Genomic DNA, 19,778 nt, shown 5'->3' with positions numbered 1-19,778 from the left:
CTCACCCACCAGGACACACTCAACAGCACAGGTCTGTGGTAGAATTCCCCGAAGGACAACTGTACTTTCTGGGGCTCTGGGTCAATAGGACACCCTCCTGGGTTCTTCTCTGGATCACAGCCAGTCCTGGGGCAGAGAGGCCTAGGCCCACAGGGGCCAGCACTGAGGGTGCCATTCTTGGGGACACAAAACAAGGATGAGACCTGAGCACATGGCAGCCAAGACTGCCAGTTGCAGAGCCAGCCTGGCCTAAAAGCCTGTAGTGCTCCTCTTCAGCCCATCTTCCCAGCCAAGGGGACCCCACCCCAAGCCTCAGGGCCACCCTGCTGGGCCTTCTCGCAGCCTGAAAGGTGGGCGGGGCCTCCCAGGAAGGGCCAGGATGCAGGGCCATGCCCTCTTCCAGAGGACAGCCACCAGGGCCAGGACCCACAGGGGCACAGCACTCTGACTGAGACTGGTGCTCATCACCCCCACCTGTGGAAGTTCCATCCAGCTCATGGGGTCCCTGCTGGCTGCCCATCCCTTGCAAATACCCAATGCCCCTTGTCATGGCCTTTCTGGTGGGATGGGAGCCAAGCGTCAACAATCTGGCAACGAGGAAGTCGGCAAGGCTGCAAGACTCCCATGAAGCGTAGACACACTCATAGGGAATTGGCATCATCATTATCAGTCAGCCTGATTCTCACCTGTCAGAATAAACAGGGTTCACAGTGGGCTTTGTGCCTGAAGGGATCAGGCTCTCCTGTCTTCTCTTAGGGGCCTCTGGACTTTGGCGGTCATGAGACAGGCAGCAGGCCTCCCACCAAGGCTGAGCAGCCAAAGGCCACAGGGGCAGACCGGCTGGCCCTCCGGAAAGATGAAATGCAGAGGCCTGTGAGTTGAGCTGCATGAAGTGTTGAAACTTAAAGGGTGCTCCTGAGCACCATGGTACACACCCGGTCATCCCCCTTCTGGGTGCTTAGAGGAGGAAGATGCCAGGCTGAGGTGCCCTCCTGGACAGGGAAGGAGTTGGAAAATTAGAGAAACAGAGAGCTAGGAAGAGTAGAGTTCTTTAAAACCCCCTACTCATGGCTATATGCATATTTCCCACACTGAATAGAAAGGGAGGTTGAAAGAGTCCACAAATGCAGTAGGGGATGAATGACAGGGCTTCAGCAGCTGGGAAACTGAAATGTCACCTACAGGCTAGGTCCCAGACTCCTGAGAGAATGTGCCAGGTTCCTCCGAGAGACAACAGAGGCCTTTCCCCAGCAGACCTCAGAACACTCAGCTCTCTCTCACGTCCCAATATAAGCAGAGCTGTTGAGCCACACCACGCTGGGCACTGCGTGTCCACCGCCCCACACACCCAGCAGCAGCCGCTTCCAACTCCGCAGTGGGGAAACTGAGGTTTGGCAGCCTCTGCTCTCCTTCCTTCTGGAGCTCTGTCTTCCCTCTTCCCATGGCCAGCAGGTGGGGGTCCAGGAGCAAAGAGGAGCCAGAACAAAGGTCCCAGAATGTACACCTGCTGCACACCGCCCAGTACCTCGGAGCCAGGCACTTTTTATTGTTTTTAGGATTTGGCAGAAATTCTGAGACTCTCAGGCACAATTTCCTTAACTCTGTCCAGAGACACACCTTCGGTGTCGGCTTCCCGGGAGGGAAGCCCCCAAGAAGCTAGAACAACTCTACCCACTGGCCCTGCCCACCAGCTCCTCAAAGCTCTGGGGGCCAGCTGCAATGACCAGACACCCTCTCTCTCCCCAGGATAGACCCACCCAACCATAGAAAACAATCCCATTCAGGAAGTGCAGGACTTTAGGGCTGGGAAAGTATTTGACATCATCTTCTCCTCCAGAGGTCTCAGCCACACCTGACAGCCTGCTCATTATTTCCAGAGCCCCAGTACCTGCCAGGTGCAACACGGGGCTGGGCTAGGCGGAAAAGGCAAGGCCCAACAAGGCTACCAGTCTCCACAGGGCAGTCTCTGCTCTGGTTCTCAGTGGGCACCTCCAGACCCCTTTGGGTTGCTGACCCAGGGCTACATGCAGTTTCCCTCCCTCCTGTTCTGGGCACAGAGTCCTGATAGAAACAAGCAAAGCTCCTTGACTTCTCCTCACTCACAGCTGTTCAAGGTTGCCCCCCAGGATAGCCACCCACTCAACCTGGTTCTGCCTCTTCTGCTTCAAGCACCCTGCAGCTGTCTCAGCACAGACTCCATATCCAGAAAACAGGAGAGCAGGAGCCTGGCTCAAAAGAAAAGTCAGGAACAGCTGGGTTCAGCTCACCCAAAAGGATGGACGGTCGGAAAGTGAGCAACCAGGAAAACGTCCACTTCTGCTGGCTGCCACAGACACAACTCAAACAGAAACCAGTTATCAAATCTGAAACAGTACAGTATCACCTGTGTGATGGGAGTAAAACTAACAGTAATATGAGCTCGGTGAAGTTGAGAAAGTGAGTTAACTTAGGGACGTTGACTTTCTGTTTGATGGGGTCATCTTGGAATCCCAGGTCTACCATCACTCCAAGACAAGGCATGTTTGTGGGGAGTGGGGGAAGCCGGTAAAAGGGCAAAGTCTGAGGATCTAATGTATAACACAAGACTAGTGTTCATAATACTACATTATATAACTGAAATTTGCCAAGAGATTAAAACTTGTGATCCAACCAAAAAAAAAAAAAAAAGAATTAACTATGTGAGATGATGGATATGTTAACTGACTCAATTGTAGGAATCTCTTCACAATGTATACCTATATTGAATCATCACATTGTACACTTTAAATATATTACAATTTTGTTGATTATAACTCAATCAAGCTGGAAAGAATAAAACTGAATTTTGTAAAATGTATAAGAAAAAATAGGGCATCTTTGAATATGCACATATTTGGTGCAAACCAGCTGTGTGGCCACACGGACTTGGAAAAGGGCATGTGCCCGGTGGGTGCGTCTGCAGGATGTTCTTCCTTGTGCACTGCAAAGTGCCACCTGGCACACTCAGAAAGGACATGTGCACAGACACACAGATGCACACGTTCTCAGGGCATTCCAGAATCGGCATTTTGAAAATGAATGGTCACACATTGAATATGGTCAGGAAATATTTTCTATAACACCAAATCCTAAATCTCTTAAGGCTTACATTGTATTTTCAGAATTCTTTGCTATCATTCCTAAAGTAGATCCAATTGAAAGTAGCTCTCCATACTTTTGGCCTTAGGTTACTCTAATAATTTTGTATCTGTTAGTATCCAAGTGTATATGAGTAACTATTTCGCATGTCTAAGTAATGGCTTTTTAAAGCTCTGTGCCTTTAGCATGTCTGGTGGGGCTGGTGTCCGCTGGTATCTCCCCAAGGGCCCCCTCTTGGGTCACACCCCCATCAGCCTTGCAAACCACATTTTGGGGCACTGAGGCCCCACTTGCTCATCCCTCACATGGAGCGCAGTAACTAGGGGCTTAGCCGCCAGTCGAAAGGAGGGAAATGTCAGGACAGACCAGAGGGAGCTTGGCTTACAGGCTCTGCCCTCCAAAGCTGGCTGCACTCTTGGTCCCCATCTAGTGGGACACTCTAATATGAGAGTAGCTGGTGACAGGATGGTCCTGATGCTTTGGGAACTGGTCACAGGGCTTCAGTCACTGCTCCTAGTTAGCTGAGGGGCCTACCTCAACCCATTAGCCTGAGGCCCCATCCCTGGGAGATCCAAAGCGGGTACTGGGTCCTATGAGGCTTGAAGTTCCACTTGCAGAAAGATGCTTGGGGGTGACGGGGCTCTTGGGTGGCAGATGGAGCCCGTTCTCAGCAGACAGGTTGCAGGCCAGGCTACTATGCATTACAGGGGGCTAGGGGGATAGCATCAGAAGAAAGGTTGCTTGAAGGACCTTCAGAGTCAAGGGTCCTAAAGAAGGCTGCCCTCAGCCTAGCTTCCAGGCGGCTGTGAGGTTGGGAGACACTCATTCCCAAGTGTCTATAAAACCTATAGAGTAAGTCCCCTACATAGGAACCTTCAACTCGAGAACTTTCAAAGATGCGAATGTGCATTCTCAGGTACAATCACACACGTGTCATGTGCGTGCACTGTCTACAAGTAGTTGTGCTTTCGTGTACTTTGCTACAGTACTGTATAGAGTTCCATAGCACAGTGTCTGTTTCAAGCCCAAGGTGTCTGGAAGCAAGCGTAAAAGCAGTGGCAATATAGCTGGCACTACTGTACTTTTTAAGGTACTGCACTGTAAGATTTAAAATATGGTATTTTTTTTTTGGCGTTTGTTTGTTATGTATTATTTGTGTGAAAAGTAATATAAATCTATCATAGTATAGCACTATATAGCCAATTGTGTTAGTTAGGTACCTAGGCTAAATTCATTGGACTTACAAACCTGCTCTCAGAACAGAGCTTGTTCATATACAGGGGCCTTACTATAGTCAACAAAACCTGTGAAATGCGAGGAAGGGCAGGATGACCTCTACACTCTGACAATCTTATTTTCATGCTTATTTTAGTTCTGATTATAAAAGTAACCTTACGTGCCTAGAAAACAAGCTGAAAAGTACAACTAAGTATGAAAGCAACAGGAAAAAAATACACTCTCAACCCTCTTAACATTTTCTTCCAGCATGTCTTCTGTTTTAATTGATTCATACCAACTAACATCCTGTATAGACGATATAGCATCTTGTTTTATTTTCCTATTTAATATTATAGCATAAATGTTTTCCCATATCATTAAAATCTTGTCGTAAACATCCACTGTTTGTGACTGAATAATTTCCTATTGTGAGTACATTATAATTTATTTAATCATCCCCTCAATCTAATAAGAGTCTAGAATCCTTGATATAGTAAATGAATATTCAAAATGTCTCTTTATATATTTTTAAACTTGTTCTGGTGAATTTTTAATAGATATTCCAGATAACTGACATGTTGTCTTTAAAAATCAGAAGCAGGTTCTGGAGCATTTATTCCAGCAGTTTCTAAGGAAACCAATTGTATGCAGATATAGAGCAAATAGAAGCTCTGGGAATTACAGCCTTCCATCTGGATAAAACCCTCAGAGACTCACAAGGTGTCTGGGAAGACAAATTTGACCTGAGAGCAAATGCAATCCAAGGTCATATCAACAGAAATAACACTCTAGCCCCAGGGAGGTGAGGTGCCTGTCCTCAGCCCCTAACATATCCCTTGGAAGGTATTTAGGGGTAGGGCCTGGGATCCAGCTCCGTGTGACCCTCCAGGTGACAGCACAGATGAAGGGTGTGCTCTGGTTGTAGTGTGGCTACATCCGGATGGAGGACTAACTGGTGTGCTTCTATCCTGCTGAAACATTCTAATATCTGTCCTTTGCTTTCCTTTTTTTTTTTTTTGGTGTCTGTGTGTGTATGTGTGTGTTCATGTGTTTACCATAGAGGGCAAGAAGAGCAAAGATCAGGATATGGAAACTTGGATGGACTCCAGTGGGCCCTTGCTCCAGACTCTCAGAAGGCACACAAAAAGGTGTGGGGCCTGGAGCAGGCATGTGCTGCAGCCCTCTGAGATGAGCATCCTATGATGCACCTTTTGACGGACCCTATCCCAGAAGGGACCAGGTCATAAGGCTAGGATGGTATAAGCTGGGCCTCAAGGGACAAACAGCAGCCAGCATAGCCACTGGCAATGAGCATGGGGAAAGGACTCTGGCTGCGCTTGACCACATCCAGCCTAAGTCAGGGGCCTCACCTGGCTCCTGGAACAGGCCCTGCGGATGAGATGAGGCACACAAGACCTTAGATCTCACTGTACAGGGGCGCCAGGGCCCTCTGTCCATCCGATGCTGACGATACCAGGAAGCACAAGCACACTAGGCCGTGTCCATGGTTCCACCCCACAGACAGGACACTTCCGGAAAGGCCTTGAAGATTCTCCTGCCAAGCGACTGGTAAGAATGGCAGGCTGCCAATTGCTGCCGGGTGGCTTCGCCAAGAGCCTTTTCCTTCACTAACTCCCAGTGCATGCAGATCACGGTGAACAGGCCAGCTCTGCGAGGTGACTGTCCACTCCCAGAGGACCCCCAGTACAACCGGGTGCTGTGACCATGAGCCATCATCCAGACCCGTGGCCCCAGCACAGGGACCATCTGTGCAGGGACTCCCCCAGGAGTTTAAAAATGAACTGAATCCTGGAATCCCAGAGTGTCAGCAGGGAAGTGGCAAGGACACAACTAGGCCCAGTTCTGCCATCCCTCAGGCCCCTAGTGACCAGCTCTGGGGTGGCAGAGGGTGTCGAAATAGGCTGGATCCTGATCTACCGTTCCAGCAAGGGACCTCAGGGAGCTGGCCAGGCCTCCTGGGTGATAGAGGCTCTGCGGACGGGGCAAAAAGGCAGGCAGAGAGGGCAGGCTCCAGCAGGATAGCCCAGCAGCGGGCACGCCTCTAGCAGAACAGCATTGGGCCACCCCCTACTGACCCCAGAACCTCAAGGCCAGTTGGTCACAGCCTCCCACTGCAGATAGGCAGCCCGACCACAAGGCGAATAGGGGTTCACAGTCATCATTCACTGAAGTCACAGAGGATACAGGGCTTCCAGCACTCAAACGTGTGCTTCTTAGCACTGGCGGCAGGGGGCCTTCCCAAGGGCAGAACCAACCAAGAGGGTTCTAGCCCATCTGTGGGGAACGCCCCAGGGTCTAGAAAGAGCTCCATTTTTCGTTTGCAAAAGAAGGGCCTGGACCAAATGCTCCCTGGGACACCCCTACTCGCACATCCTACTCCAGTGGTGTGTCCAGAGGGCAGCAGCCACTGAAGTGTCTGGATGGTGCTAACATTGGTCCCTAAGGCAGAGCACCAGGTTGGGGAGCGACCACTCTCTCAGTCAGCTTTTCAGAGAGGAGGGGCAAAAGACCACTCTAATTACATCTTTCTTTTCCAAAGAGTAGTTTGAAATCTAGTAAAAGAAGTCTGAGATCTAGAAGAAACTGTGAAAGGGGAGCAGCACCATGACCCTAAACGGCAGCCTTTGTGATCAGGACCACGTGGAACACACCCCATGTCTGTGCCGCAGGGACCACCATGGGGCCCAGCTGTCTCACAGGAGCACAGACAGCCCCAAGGGCAGTTAGAGTGCCCATATTGGGGCTGGGGTCCCAAGCTTAGGGGTGTGTGAAGGTGCCACGAGGAAGTCACACAAGCCACAGACATGGCTCCTTAAAGGTACACAAACTTTGGAGGGTCTTCAGTGTCAAGATCAGAGGACAAAGGGATCTGAGAGGCCACAACAAGGCACGCGAGGCCTCCAGCAAACCTGGTTCTGTGGGAAGGACCAGGAGTTGGGAGTGTATGGCAATGGAACAGCATGAACTCCTGCTCTGTGACCAGGGTAGGGCAGTGATGTGAGACGCTAACAATCAGGGAAACTAAGCCAGGGTATGCACAAACTCAACCAAGGCTCCAAATTGTCTATAAACCTAAAACAAGTCGAAAATAAAAGTTCATAAAAAAAAAAAAAAGAAAAGAAATAAAAGCAAATGAGGCTGACCTCACAGTAAGACTCAAAAGCAAAGGAGAGGTCGGGGGGGAGGGTTCCCTGGTGGCTCAATGGTAAAGAATCCACCTGCCAATGAAGGCGACATGGGTTCGATCCCTGATCCAGGAAAAACTCACAAGCCACAGAGCAATTAAGCCTGTGCATCACAACTATTGAGCCTGTGCTCTAGAGCCTGGGAGCCAAAACAACTGAAGTCCACACGCGCTAGAGGCTGTGCTCCGCAGTAAGAGAAGCCACGTAATGGGAAGCCCATGCACTGAAACTAGTGAGTAGCCCCTGCTCGCTGCGACTACAGAAAAGCCTTCGCAGCAACAAAGACCTAGCACAGCAAAATAAATAAATAAAATTATTTTTAAAAGGAAGGGAGATATTTAACGAACAAGTGAGCTTTCACCCTCTGCCAGTCCTAAAGGTTTGCAGGGGCTCAGAGTACTACTGGAGCAGGAGGAGGGAGAGCATGGGAGTGACACCCCCATCCCACCCTGCCCTGACCAACAGAAGAAGGCTGCCTCTCATTTTACTTCTCAGATTTTGTTTTTATTAGAAAGCATCAGGGCCATTTCCAAAATCCTACAATTGCAGGGCAAAAAGAATTCAAAAGTGAATTAATAACTAGACAACTACAAACTGAAATAATAATATATAAAACCTGTACTCTAAAACCACAGTGAGGAAACAATTTTTCACCTTCTAAACACAGTTGACAAAAAAAAATTAAAAAGTTCAGAAAATGTGTTGCCAGTGTGTAGAGAAATCTGTACAACCTATCTGGCAATTTTAAAACCTATAATGCTGTCCCCTTCAACTCAGCAGCCTTATATCTTGGGATTTATCCAACAGATAAAGTTGTACATGTACACATTACTGTATGTACCAGGATGCTCCCTGTGCAAAACTGCAGTTGCTACAGATGAGATGCAAGCTTAACGCCAACCAGGACCGAGGAGTCAGGAAAACAATGCATCCCTGAGCACAGACGACACAGCAGAGCCCTCTGAGACCCCTGTCCCAGGCAGACCCGTGCCCGCAGCATGCGCCTATGCGCCTGTGTGCCTGAGGAAAGGGCGAGGGGGCGGCTTCGCCATACAAACGCTGTATAAACAGAGATCTCCCTGGAGCTTTTCCTAAAGAGCTGCAATCGAGTTGGTTCTGGAGAGAAGATAACTTTTCACTACCGATTCCTTCACACTCCTTTTTAAAAAGCCAGGTCCTAGTATTCCACTTGCAAATTTGTTCAAATAACTATTTTTAAGTGAATAAATGCAGTAATTCCTATCACAATAAACATAAAAAAAGAAGAGGGGTCAGAAGCTCCATTTTCCACCCAACAAAAGTGAACATGTTTCTGCAGATGTTCAGTCACCTCTTCTCCTCCACCAGGGACAACTGTATCTCCCGAAGGACATCGGCCTATGCCTAGAGGTACTTTTGCTCTCACAACTGAGGGGCAGGTGCTTCTGGATTAGTAGGCAGAGGCCAGGATTGCTCCACATCCCACAGAGCAAAGAACTTTCTGGTCCCAGTGTCCACAGAGCCCAGATGGAGAGATCCTGCTCTAACGTGCATGGTATACTTCCCCAGATAGTCCAGTCTGGGTCCAATTTCAATTATCAAAAAGTTTTTTCTCAAATTGAATGCAGATCTGTCCACCTCTTTCTCCAAGCTTCAATCCAGCCCTTGCTTTTTTCACAGCCCTGAGACTGGGATGGCTGCTCTGCAGAAGGATCACGCAGGGCTGCACCTCCGGTCCTCGGCCGCTAAGCGCCGGAAGGAGCAGAGCCACATGGTGCTCTCTAGTCCCACCAACACCCACCTTCTATTCCAGAGGGTCACACTGTCTGTGGAGCAAAGGAAAGGAACCTCGTGCCCTGGGAAGCTGGAGAAGGGGACCGGATGGGCAGGACTGGGACATGGCGTGCAGGGTCTGGGAAAGCACGGCTTTTGAGGCAGAACCTAGGTAAAAGGTCCTCAGAGCCCTAGTCCCACACCTAGCTGTGGCCCAGTGAAGTGAGGGGATATAATACAACATGGGCCTTAGACTCACAAAGATGCCCCACCCCTACTTAGTGAGTCACTCCCAGGTTCACCTGTCCACCTCCCCTTCTGGAGCCAGGGACCGAAATGCAAATACCGGATGCTTACACACTGGGCAGGGGGCAGAGATTCTGGCAGACAGGGGCCCAGAATTCTGAGAGGGATGCTGGAGAGGTCCAGGGGCAGTACCAGGATTGGATGGGGGTCGGCTACATAAGTACCCAAACTGGGATCAAAAGGTCACCATGACAACAGGGTATCATGAGAACCACAAGACCGAAGAGCAGCTAAGACTTTCACCCTCCAACAGCATGGATGAAGCAGTGCCTGCCAGACTTTGAACTTGCCAAGGGGAAGGCAGGGTGGCAAAGCCCCACGTGCCACTTATCAGCCAGTGACCCAGGCCGGCTGCTGGTCCTCTCCAAGCCAGATTCTCCTAAGCAGACCCAAGTGTAGTGCCCTCAGGGAGCTGCTGAAAGAACAAGGGGATGACAGAAAGTATCTTGGTGGGAGCAATGAGGCATTACCACTCCCAGGCACCCCCTTTTTTATGAGCAATAGCTCCACAACAGCTGGGAGATTAGCCACAGTTATCTTAAATTTCTAGGAAAGAGATTCCATAAGTACCAACAAAGGCAACTAACCCTGGAGTTTTGCAAACGTCAGCAGAAGGATATTTAGCGAGAACCCATTCCAGCTCTGATGCACACCCCCTGTGTTGCTTCAAGGGGTGCCATGGGATCTCCCTCCCTACAGGGTCTGGGGAGTCCTCTTGGGGAGCTCACTGCACACCTCCCTGGGCCTTGTTCATCTGGGAGGCAGACTGGATCAGGCCGCAGTTTCTTGATTGTCCCAGGATGCCCAGAGTCATACTGCACAGGACCCCAGGCCTCAGCCTCTTCTGCAGGAGATGGGGGCTGAACACCTATATCTGTGTCATCTCTCCAGGTGACGGCAAGTCAGCCCAGGAGGGTGGTGAGACAGAGCCTGGGCAGGGAAGGGCCTATGTGCCCCCACTGTTCCCAAAAAGCACTTTCTCACTCCCCTTTCAGCCCAACCTTGCTGGGATTCACATCCAGACTCTGATCTGGGGGCAGTTCTTAGGGGCTGGATAAAATGAGAGGCAAAGTCACAAAGTTTCAAAAAGATTTTCAAGTATCAGAGTCCATGTAGCTGGGCTGATCATGCATCAGTCTGGGATTACCAGCCCAAGCCTGGCTGTCCCAGGGGGAGGCATCTCTGAGCTCAGACCTGGCCCCAGGGCAGTCTCCAAGGCCTATCCAGCCACTCACACTTATCCAGTACCATGGGACCTATGCCCAGCCCATGCTGTGTAGAGCACAAGAAATGAGTTCCACCCTGCACTTCTATGTGAAGCAGAAAACGGCACCCTACTGGAGGGACCCAGACCCAGATGCACCCAGCCAGACTGTGCCCAAAGTTTCCTGGGCAAGTGGCCTACCCCAGCATAAAGCTCGTGGTTTAGTCAGCAACTTGCACTACCATCCCAGGAGCTTATTCTCTGCCCTCATGCCCTGCTCAGCCCAAGGAGCAGTGCTGACCCAACCCGCAGGTTCACACTGCTGGGAACTCTCACCTTCTGGGGTCCCAGGCACTGAACCTTGTCGTTTACATCAATGAAGGGGCATTGGTAGATGGAGCTGCTGTTGTCCCAGCCTATCATGTTGTAGTGTTGACCTCAGAGAGCTGATCTTTCTAGCCTCAGCTTGCTCGCCTCTCAATCAGAAAGGCCCACCACCAAGCACTCAGAGGCAGTGGGAAGGTCAGCAAGGCCACATACACTGTAAGACCAGCAGCGAGCCCTGACTACTCAGTTGCAGCTTCCTCAACGGTCACCATAAAGGATACAGAGACCTGCATGGCAATCCCCAGACAACACAAGAAGCACCCCCACCACATGTGTATGAAAAATGCCTAACTCAGGATGTGACAGAGGAAAGGCTCAATGAACACTTAAGACTAAAAAGGAAAGTGGCACCCCTCCCAGGGCATGCAGACACTCTGGACACATGACATCCAAAGGCGTGCAGCTGAGCGTGTGCATACGTCAGCACCTCCACCCCAAGAATGTCTGGTTTAGGAAATTTCACTGCCACATGTTAAAAGGTGATTTTTTTTTTAAATGTGTAAAAGCACTAGCAACAAACAATACAAAAAGGATACTACAAAAATAATCCTACTCACAGTTGCATCCAAGAGGATGGGGTACCTAGGGATAAACTTAATCAAGAAATTTAATACTTGTACACTGAAAACTACAAAACATTGCTGAAAGTAATCAGGGAATACTTAAATCTAAATAAATGGAAAAACACCCCATGCAATACTAAGATGTCAATACTACCCAAAGCAATCTACAGATTCAATGCAATCCCTGTCAAAATTCCAAAAGCCCTTTTTTTTGCAGAAATGGAGAAGCCAATTCTCAAATTCATATGGATTTTGCAAGGAGTCCCAAAAATTCAAAAAAAATTTTAAAAAGAACAAGGTTGGAAGTCTCACACTTCTAAATTACTACAAAGCTACAGTAACCAAAACAGTGTGGTACTAGCATGAGGACAGACATATAGACCAATGGAATGGAACAGAGTACAGAACCCTCGGGTATATGGTCAAACAAGTTTCAGCAAGGCTACCAAGACTTTCCGCAGGGAAAAAATAGTCTTTTCAACAAATGGTTCTGGGACAACTGGACATCCACATGCAAACAAATGATGTTGGATCCATATTTCAAATCATATATAAAAATTAACTGAAAATGAGTCAAAAACGAAATATAAGAGCTAAAACTGTAACACTCTTGGAAGAAATCAAAGGGGTAAATCTTCATGGCCTCCAGATCTGGCAATGGATTCTTAGATATAACACCAAAAGCATAAGCAACAGAAGAAAAAGACCAATTAGACTTCATCAAAATTAAAAATATTTGTGCATCAGCGGGCATTAACACAGACGTGAAGACAACCCATAGAATGGAAAACACGTGCAAATTTTGTATCTGATAAGGGTCTATTGTCCAGAATATATAAAGAACTCTTAAAATCTAAAAAAGAAAATTCAAATGGGCAACCTGTTTCAACAGACATTTCTCCAAAGAAGATATGTAAATGGACAAGTGCGTGAGAACATACTCAACATCATCGGCCATTATGGAAATGCAAACCGAAATCGTAATGAGATACCACCTCTCACCCACTAGGACGCCCATAATTTTAAAAATGGAAAACAACGTGTTGGTAAGGATGAAGAGAAATCAGATTGCTCCCACATTGATGGTAAGAATGTAAAACGGTGCAGCTGCTGCGGAAAAACAGTTTGCTGGTTACTCAAAAAGTTAAACATAGACTAAGCATATGACCCAGCAATTCCCTAAACAATTGAAAACAAGTCTTCAAACAAATATTTGTACACAAATGTTCACAGCAGCCCTACTGACAACAGCCAGAGGTGGAAAAAGCCCAAATAGCCATAAACAGACAAATGTATATACAAACTGTGGTAGATCCTTACACTGGAGTATTATTCAGCCATAAAAAATCAATGAAGTCTGATACACACCACAATGTGGATGATCCTAAAAATACATTACGCTAAGTGAAAGAAGACAGACACAGAAGGCTACATATAGTATGATTCCATTTATAGGAAATGTCCAGAATAGATATATCCATAGGGACAGAAAACAGATGGCTGGTTGTCCAGGACTGACAGGAGGAGGAATGGGGAAGTTGTCTAATGGGTTTTCTTCTGAGGTGATAAAAATCTTCACAACCTAGCCAGAGGTGACAGCTGCGAAATGTCCTGAATGTACTAAATGCTATTAACTGTGCGCTAGGGGCTTCCCTTGTAGCTCAGTCAGTAAAGAATCTGCCTGCAGTGCAGGAGACCAGGGTTCGATCCCTGGGTTGGAAAGATCCCCAGGAGAAGGAAATGACAACCCACTCCAGTATCCTTGCCTGGAAAAATCTCATGGACAGAGGAGCCTGGTGGGCTGCAGTCCATGGGGTCACAAAGAGTTGGGCATGACTGAGTGACTAACACTTAAACTTATAAAACAGTTAATTTCATGGTATGTGAATTTCACCCTAATTTTTAAAAAAGGATGAAAGGCTTGTTTCTCCATTTGCCTGGACAAACACCACAAGGACCTTCAGTTCTTATGCTGAGAGGCAAAGCCAGTCACTGGCTGGAATTCTAAGTACATTTATCCACAGATGACCCAGCACTTGGGGGGGGGAAATGAAGAGACCCTGTGCCCTAAAGCACAGGGCCAAGACCCATTCCAAAGAGCGCTGTTAGCCTCACCACCAAGCCAAAAAGCTGAGAACTGAGACAGACAGGATTAGGGAATGAAGCTGGAGTGAGACATGGAGGCAAGGTGCAGAGATGGAGACATGGCTCTAAGTGGGAGGCCAGGGGGCTGCTGGGTACACCTGAGACACCAAGGGTCCTGCACAGAGCCCAGCTTCCCTACCTGCCACTGGATGTAGCCTTTCTGCTGCGAAGATGTCTCTATCCACATTGCATTTTCAAACCCATGGACAGGTATGGAGTTTCCAGCATACTTGAGTCAGAATATGCCAAATGCCACTTGTGCCCCCACCTCTGGCAGAGACGCATACACCAGCTGTGGGTGAGGAGACGGGGGCCCTCTCCCTCTGCTAGAAGTGGGAGGCCACCGTAGGCCTCTGATAAAAAAGGATGACTGGGAACTACTCCTGACACCATAAAGGCCAGACAGGGTGAGCCCTGCAGTGCTATTTCACATCAGTCACTTGGAAGTCAACTGACAGCTTTGCTTTACCCACACCGGAATCTTAGCAGTTAGATTCTTCTAGCATACGTTGTTGTGGAACATTATTTTCTGGCCAACACTCCCTCCTAACAGCAAAACTTCTCATTATTTTGGAAAAAGGCCCTCCACATGGCCAGGTGCCATGATCACAGAGGTGAGGGGATAGACCCACAGATGGTACCTGAGAGTGGCGGGGTCCACTTCAAGTATCCCAAACTTTGCCTGAACTCAGGCCATCTGCAACCACACCTAAGCCCAAGAGGCCCCAAACAAATGTAGGCTGCAGTGCAGAGGCTCACATCAAGCATGCTTCCAGGCCAATATTTTCAATAAAAGCAAACATTCTGGTGATCACCATGAGCTCCAAGTAGCTTCCTTTGAGATTCATCTCACTTGGAAAGGATGGATGGACAGGGGATATCTGTTCTGCCCTCTATAATTTGGCAGGACATTCCCCCAATCTCCTCTGGAACTTCTTAAGCTCATTCAGTGAGAATTCTTCATCTCAAAATGACAAATCATTATTCCTAACCACGTCAAACATGCCACAACTCGGTCGCCATGCGAATGGCACTTCCCACGATATTAAGGGATCTCACGTTGGCAGATTTAATTGTCAGCTCTGCCCTCCCAGATTGCGGCACTGAGGCCTGAGCCCTGGCAAGCCCTTCTTTCTCTCCAAGTGCACATAGTGTACTGGCCAACAGAGCCAGCCATCATCCCACTCTGTGGTACTGAGCAGCCGTGAGGGCCAAGGACCCAGGAAGAGGATCTGCCCTAAAAAGCTTAAGGCTGGGTGGGGGAAAAGACATGGCAAAAGCCCACAAAGGCCAACCAGTCCTGGGCAGGATGGGCACAGATAGGGCCCTGGCGAGGAGGGCACGTGGATTCCAGATGGCAGGACAAACACACAGGAATCAGAGGGGATCTATATCAGGCAAGTCTTGCCAGCCCACCTTTAAGTACTTGTAGAATTCAACCCCTTCTCCCCACCCCAGTCCTCACCCTAGGTCCCACCTGTCACCTCTCATCCGGGCAGGGACTCCTGGCCTTGTCCTCTTCCCCGGCTGTGTGCACAGCATCCAGAGGATCCCTGTCAAGTCCTCAGTCCCCTCCTACCACTGCTCTGCTCAGTGCCCGAGAGTGGTTCCCGTCTCCAGCCACACCAGCAGGCTGTCCCTGACGCAGCCTCCCTGCCCCCACACAGTGCTTCCTCCGGCTCTGAAACACTCCCCAGGCTGGGATGGAACTCCCAGCCCACAAGTTTGACTCCCACAGAAGAAAACCTGTAAGAGGCAAGGGGATCTGCCTTGTTACCCCCAGGAAACCACAAAGCTAGCACTGCACCCTACACAGAACACACACCCCATAGTGCTTGCTGAGGAATAAATGGAACTTCTGCCTCTAAAGGACTGGCACAGCACCTCAGCTTTCAAACTCTTTAAAATCAACTTTACTGATTATGCTTCCAAAAACCCTTCAAGCTTAATACAACAGGAACTTAAAGAGGGTCAGGAAGCTTCAGGATCTCTGATATTTCAACAGAATCATTTCTATTTTCCACAGAGACTCTTCACATCAAGATGGTGAAAAGGTGAGATGTCCAGGTCACTCCCTAGAGCTACTGGTCTACAGTCAGACGACTTGCCAAAGGCAAGGACGGAGAGACACACAGGGTCTGGCAGGAGGCATAAGCATGAGAAGCCCCCCATTTCTTGGCCCCATGGCACCCTTATTGAGGAGGAAGGTTCCCAATGCCTGAGCAGTGCCATATCTGTTCTGCTCATAAGACAGCTCTAAGGACACCCAGCCACAAAATCCATCCCTTCCTAGTCAATTTCCAGGTGACACTGCAGTGAGTGCAAGGAAGGCAGATTGGGTTGACAAGTTATCCTAGTCCCAGGAGTGACCAGTCATGGTCAAGACAGGGTGGAACACGAGCTCCTGCCTTCCTGGCTGCCCAAGTACCAGCTCGGTCCAGCAGACAGACTGCCGCAGAGAATGCCAGAAGGGGTAGTCAGGGTTCTCCAGGCTTTCTGCTATGGTGGACATATCCTGGGAGCAGGTTCTTCCCCTGTAGAAGGAGACTGCCCCAACCATGATCTCAGCCAGCACTGCTGCTAGAGTCCTACCAGCAAAGAGTTGGCCACTGGGAGTGAAAGTAACTTCAGAGACCCCCTTCCAATCCATCCAAAGGGGGGTTCATTGTAGGGATGTGAAGGGTCACAGGTGGAACAAGAGGGAGCCTGTTACTTTCACAGTTATGTTTATTTTTACAAGTACTGTCTACAGCAAGTTATACTAATGTTCTATTTCAGGGAATGATACGAAGTTTCCTTGGAACAGAAAGATTCAGGAGAGTAAGGAGACACCAGAGTGAAATGCAATGTGGGGTCCTGGAACTAAATAAATCTGCCCAAGGCCTGAAGCTTGGTTAGCAGTGTGGCCCCAGTGTTTCTGCCTGTTTCTATGCTTGCAACATAATTTGATAAGATGTTAACTTCAGGGGAGGCAGGGTGTGGAGTATAGGGAAATTGTACCTTTTTTTGTAACTCTTCAAATTCTCTCAACATAAAAAGTAACAAAGTGTTTAAACTTTTAGAAAGTGAGTTGAGATGTTTGAATATGAAGTGAACAACAGTACAGCCGGTACATGGATCTGAAAAGAGTAGAGGGTCATCCATCCAGGAATATCTGGAGATTTGGAAACATTGTGGATTATGTCACACACCTTTCTGTCACAGTGGAGAAGGGTCATGACAAGAGAGGTGGGAGGTCTGCCCAGGGGTGTGAGGGCCGCATATAGCCTTGCCCAGCCTCGCCAACAATGGTCCCAAACTCTGACCCCGTGTTCTCCCATCACAGCACCTCCCCTGAGCCACTCAGGGGACTAAGGACTACAGGAGGTGTTCTGGGCCCTCAGGGTTCACTCACTTCTGTAAGGAACCCTTGATTACATACAGAGAAGATGTGCCCCTTGGCACAAGGGAAGCACAGCCCCTTTCAGACCATAGGGTGACCCCACATAGGTGGAAATGAATCTGTGCTGATCAAATGATCTGTGTGTATATCAGATCAAATCAAAGACTTCACATAAGAAATAAGAAATAAAGAGATAAGACCTCCCCAAAACATCCCCTTTGAGGTGTCAGAACGCATCTTTCTCCCTGTCTCTACCTAAGCCAATCCAGTAAATGTCACCATCGCCTCAGGCCAGCCCTCAGCCCCTTTCCCCTGCTTGCTCTCATTCCCAGGTCTCTCCCTACCCCCTCCGCTCCTCCCACTCACTACACCCCTTCTCAAAGTCCAGCTCAGAACTGGCTTTGCCTGCCCAACTGAAAGGAGGGAAGCCAGGCAAGGGTCCTCCCAGGCCCTCACACTCCTCCAGCCTGGGCACCTTGGGCAGGCTTGCAGGCCCTGGGTAGGGGTGGGGGAGGAGGGGGAGGTCCCACCACTTTCAGGGCACTCCCAACCAGCTTCTCAGCATCTCTGGACCCGAGGAGCCATGAACGATCATATGGCAGCTCTCACCCTTGATCCAGCCATGAACTCTGAGAGGATGCCAACTGGTGGGTGTGCATAGCAGCACTGTTCTGGGCAGAGCCCAGCGCTCCCACTCCAGCCTCCACCACTCTGCAGGGTCTCCACAGTCCTGGGAAGGCAGCCCGGGAGCCCCACAATGTCAGTGGGAGTTCCTATCCCATGGAGTCTCACCCCTCCTCACTGGTGTCCCTGTCACAGGCACTCAGGCTTGGCACTGACCAACCTAAGCAAGCCCTGTCACATCTGGCTGCCTAGCCCCCACACATGCAAACTGTCAGAAGTAGATAACACAACCTACCTTTAAGGGCCACTGGCCCATCCACAGTTAAAACCGGGGTTGGGGGGGGGGGGGCTTCTCTCTCTGGAAGTTGAGGGACCGCCTATCAGCACACACGCAGTCTCTTGCCCCCAGCCCTGCTCCTGCTGGGTCTAAGACCGGAGCCTAGGAGGGCACACTAGCCTGGCCAGCCTCTGGCGGTTCCGCTGAGGCCCAAACACAGGAGAACCTGTTGGAGCAGTTTGGGCACCAGGATCACCTCCTCTTCCTCCTCTGCCACTTACTTCTGGGTGGGAAGGGGCCTCTGGCTTTTGAAAACTCGGCACAGGGCCAGGTCATGGTCACGGGCAAAGGCCAAGCTTCACCTCCCCCCACCCCATCTTCCTCTGAGAGCAGAAGGTCAAGTCAAAACCAGGGTGGGCCTGTGTCTGGAACACAGAGGAGGGGAACGGGGAAACGTGACGGCCAAAGAGGAGGCGGCAAAGCCGCAACACCCACACAGACCCACCATTCTGTCACCCACACTCCTGCCGGGGATGTGCAGGCCGGCCGGGTCCAGGAGCCCCGCTGGGGCCGGGCAGGGGTCCCTGCCTCCCGGACAAGGTGCCGGAGCTCCGGGCTGCGGCGGAGGGTGGGCGCGCCGCCGCCACCTGGCCGGGCCCCACGTCCGTCCCAGCCCCGCCGGCGTCCGAGCCCGCCACTCGCGCGTCTCCCGGGCCCGCGCGGGGAAAGTTCCTGCAACTTCGCGGGGGAGGCGCCGGGCCTGGGCCTCGGGAGCCCGGCCTCCGCGGGCCCGCTGTCAGGCGGTCCGGCCTGCTCGGCGCCCCAACTTCCCGGCCCGGCCCCCGCCCGCCGCCCCCCGCGGACCCGCTTTGTGCGCCGCGGCGGTGAGGGGCGCCCGACCGGCCCCGGCCCCCGGCCCCCGCCCCGGGCACAAAAGGGCGCGCGGCCGGCGGGAGGCGGCGGGCGGGGGCCTGCAGGGCGCTCACCGGACCGGGCCGGGGCCGCGGGCCGGGGGCCCGGGGCCTGGGATCGGGGCCGGGGCCGGGGCCGGGCGGCTGCGCGCTCACCTGCCGTGGAACCAGTCCTTGCAGGCGTCGCACTCGATCATGAAGCGGGTAACGTCGTAGGGGAGCCGGCAGACGCAGTACACGGGCACCGTCGCCATGTTCGCGCGCCGCCCGCCCGCCCCTCGGCCCGCGCTGCGCTCCCGGGTCGGGCCGGGCGGGCCGGGCCGGGCGGGGGCCGGGGCCGGGGCCGGGGCCGGAGCCGGGGCCGGGGACGGGGCCGGGGGCGCACGACAGCCCGCGCGCACCCGGCCGGCGCGTCCACACAAAGCGGGGCGCGCGGTGCAGGGCCGCGCCGGGAGCCGCCCGCCGGCCCGCGGGGCGCAGGGCGCGAGTGTGCGCGGGGAGCGGGCCGCGCGCGGGACACAAAAGGGAATGGACGCGCGGGGGCGGCGGGCGGGGAGCCGCGGCCCCACCGAAGGGACCCCCGGCCGCCGAGCGGCCTCTACGTCAGCGCCCCGGGTGGCGCCGCCTCCGCCCGCCAGCCAGGGCCGCCGCTCCCGCCGCGGGAAGGCGGGCCGGGGACCGCGGGG

At 51.4% G+C, this 19,778-nt stretch overlaps 1 protein-coding gene across 2 annotated transcripts in view; it reads right to left on the bottom strand.

Moving 5' to 3' along the window:
- The window catches only part of PHF2 (PHD finger protein 2), an 87,644-nt gene extending 68,173 nt beyond the window's left edge, over positions 1-19,471 (bottom strand). The window contains exon 1 of one of the 2 annotated variants that reach the window (XM_018052505.1): positions 19,249-19,471. In XM_018052505.1, the coding sequence (XP_017907994.1) occupies positions 19,249-19,346 (98 nt within the window). In that variant the 5' untranslated portion in view covers positions 19,347-19,471. The remainder of the gene's footprint in view (positions 1-19,248) is intronic. The other variant, XM_018052504.1, reaches the window with a different exon arrangement.

This window comes from Capra hircus, chromosome 8 (assembly GCF_001704415.2).
Source record: "Capra hircus breed San Clemente chromosome 8, ASM170441v1, whole genome shotgun sequence".
Taxonomy (NCBI): Eukaryota; Metazoa; Chordata; class Mammalia; order Artiodactyla; family Bovidae; genus Capra; species Capra hircus.
This window is presented reverse-complemented; position numbering and strand designations above follow the sequence as displayed.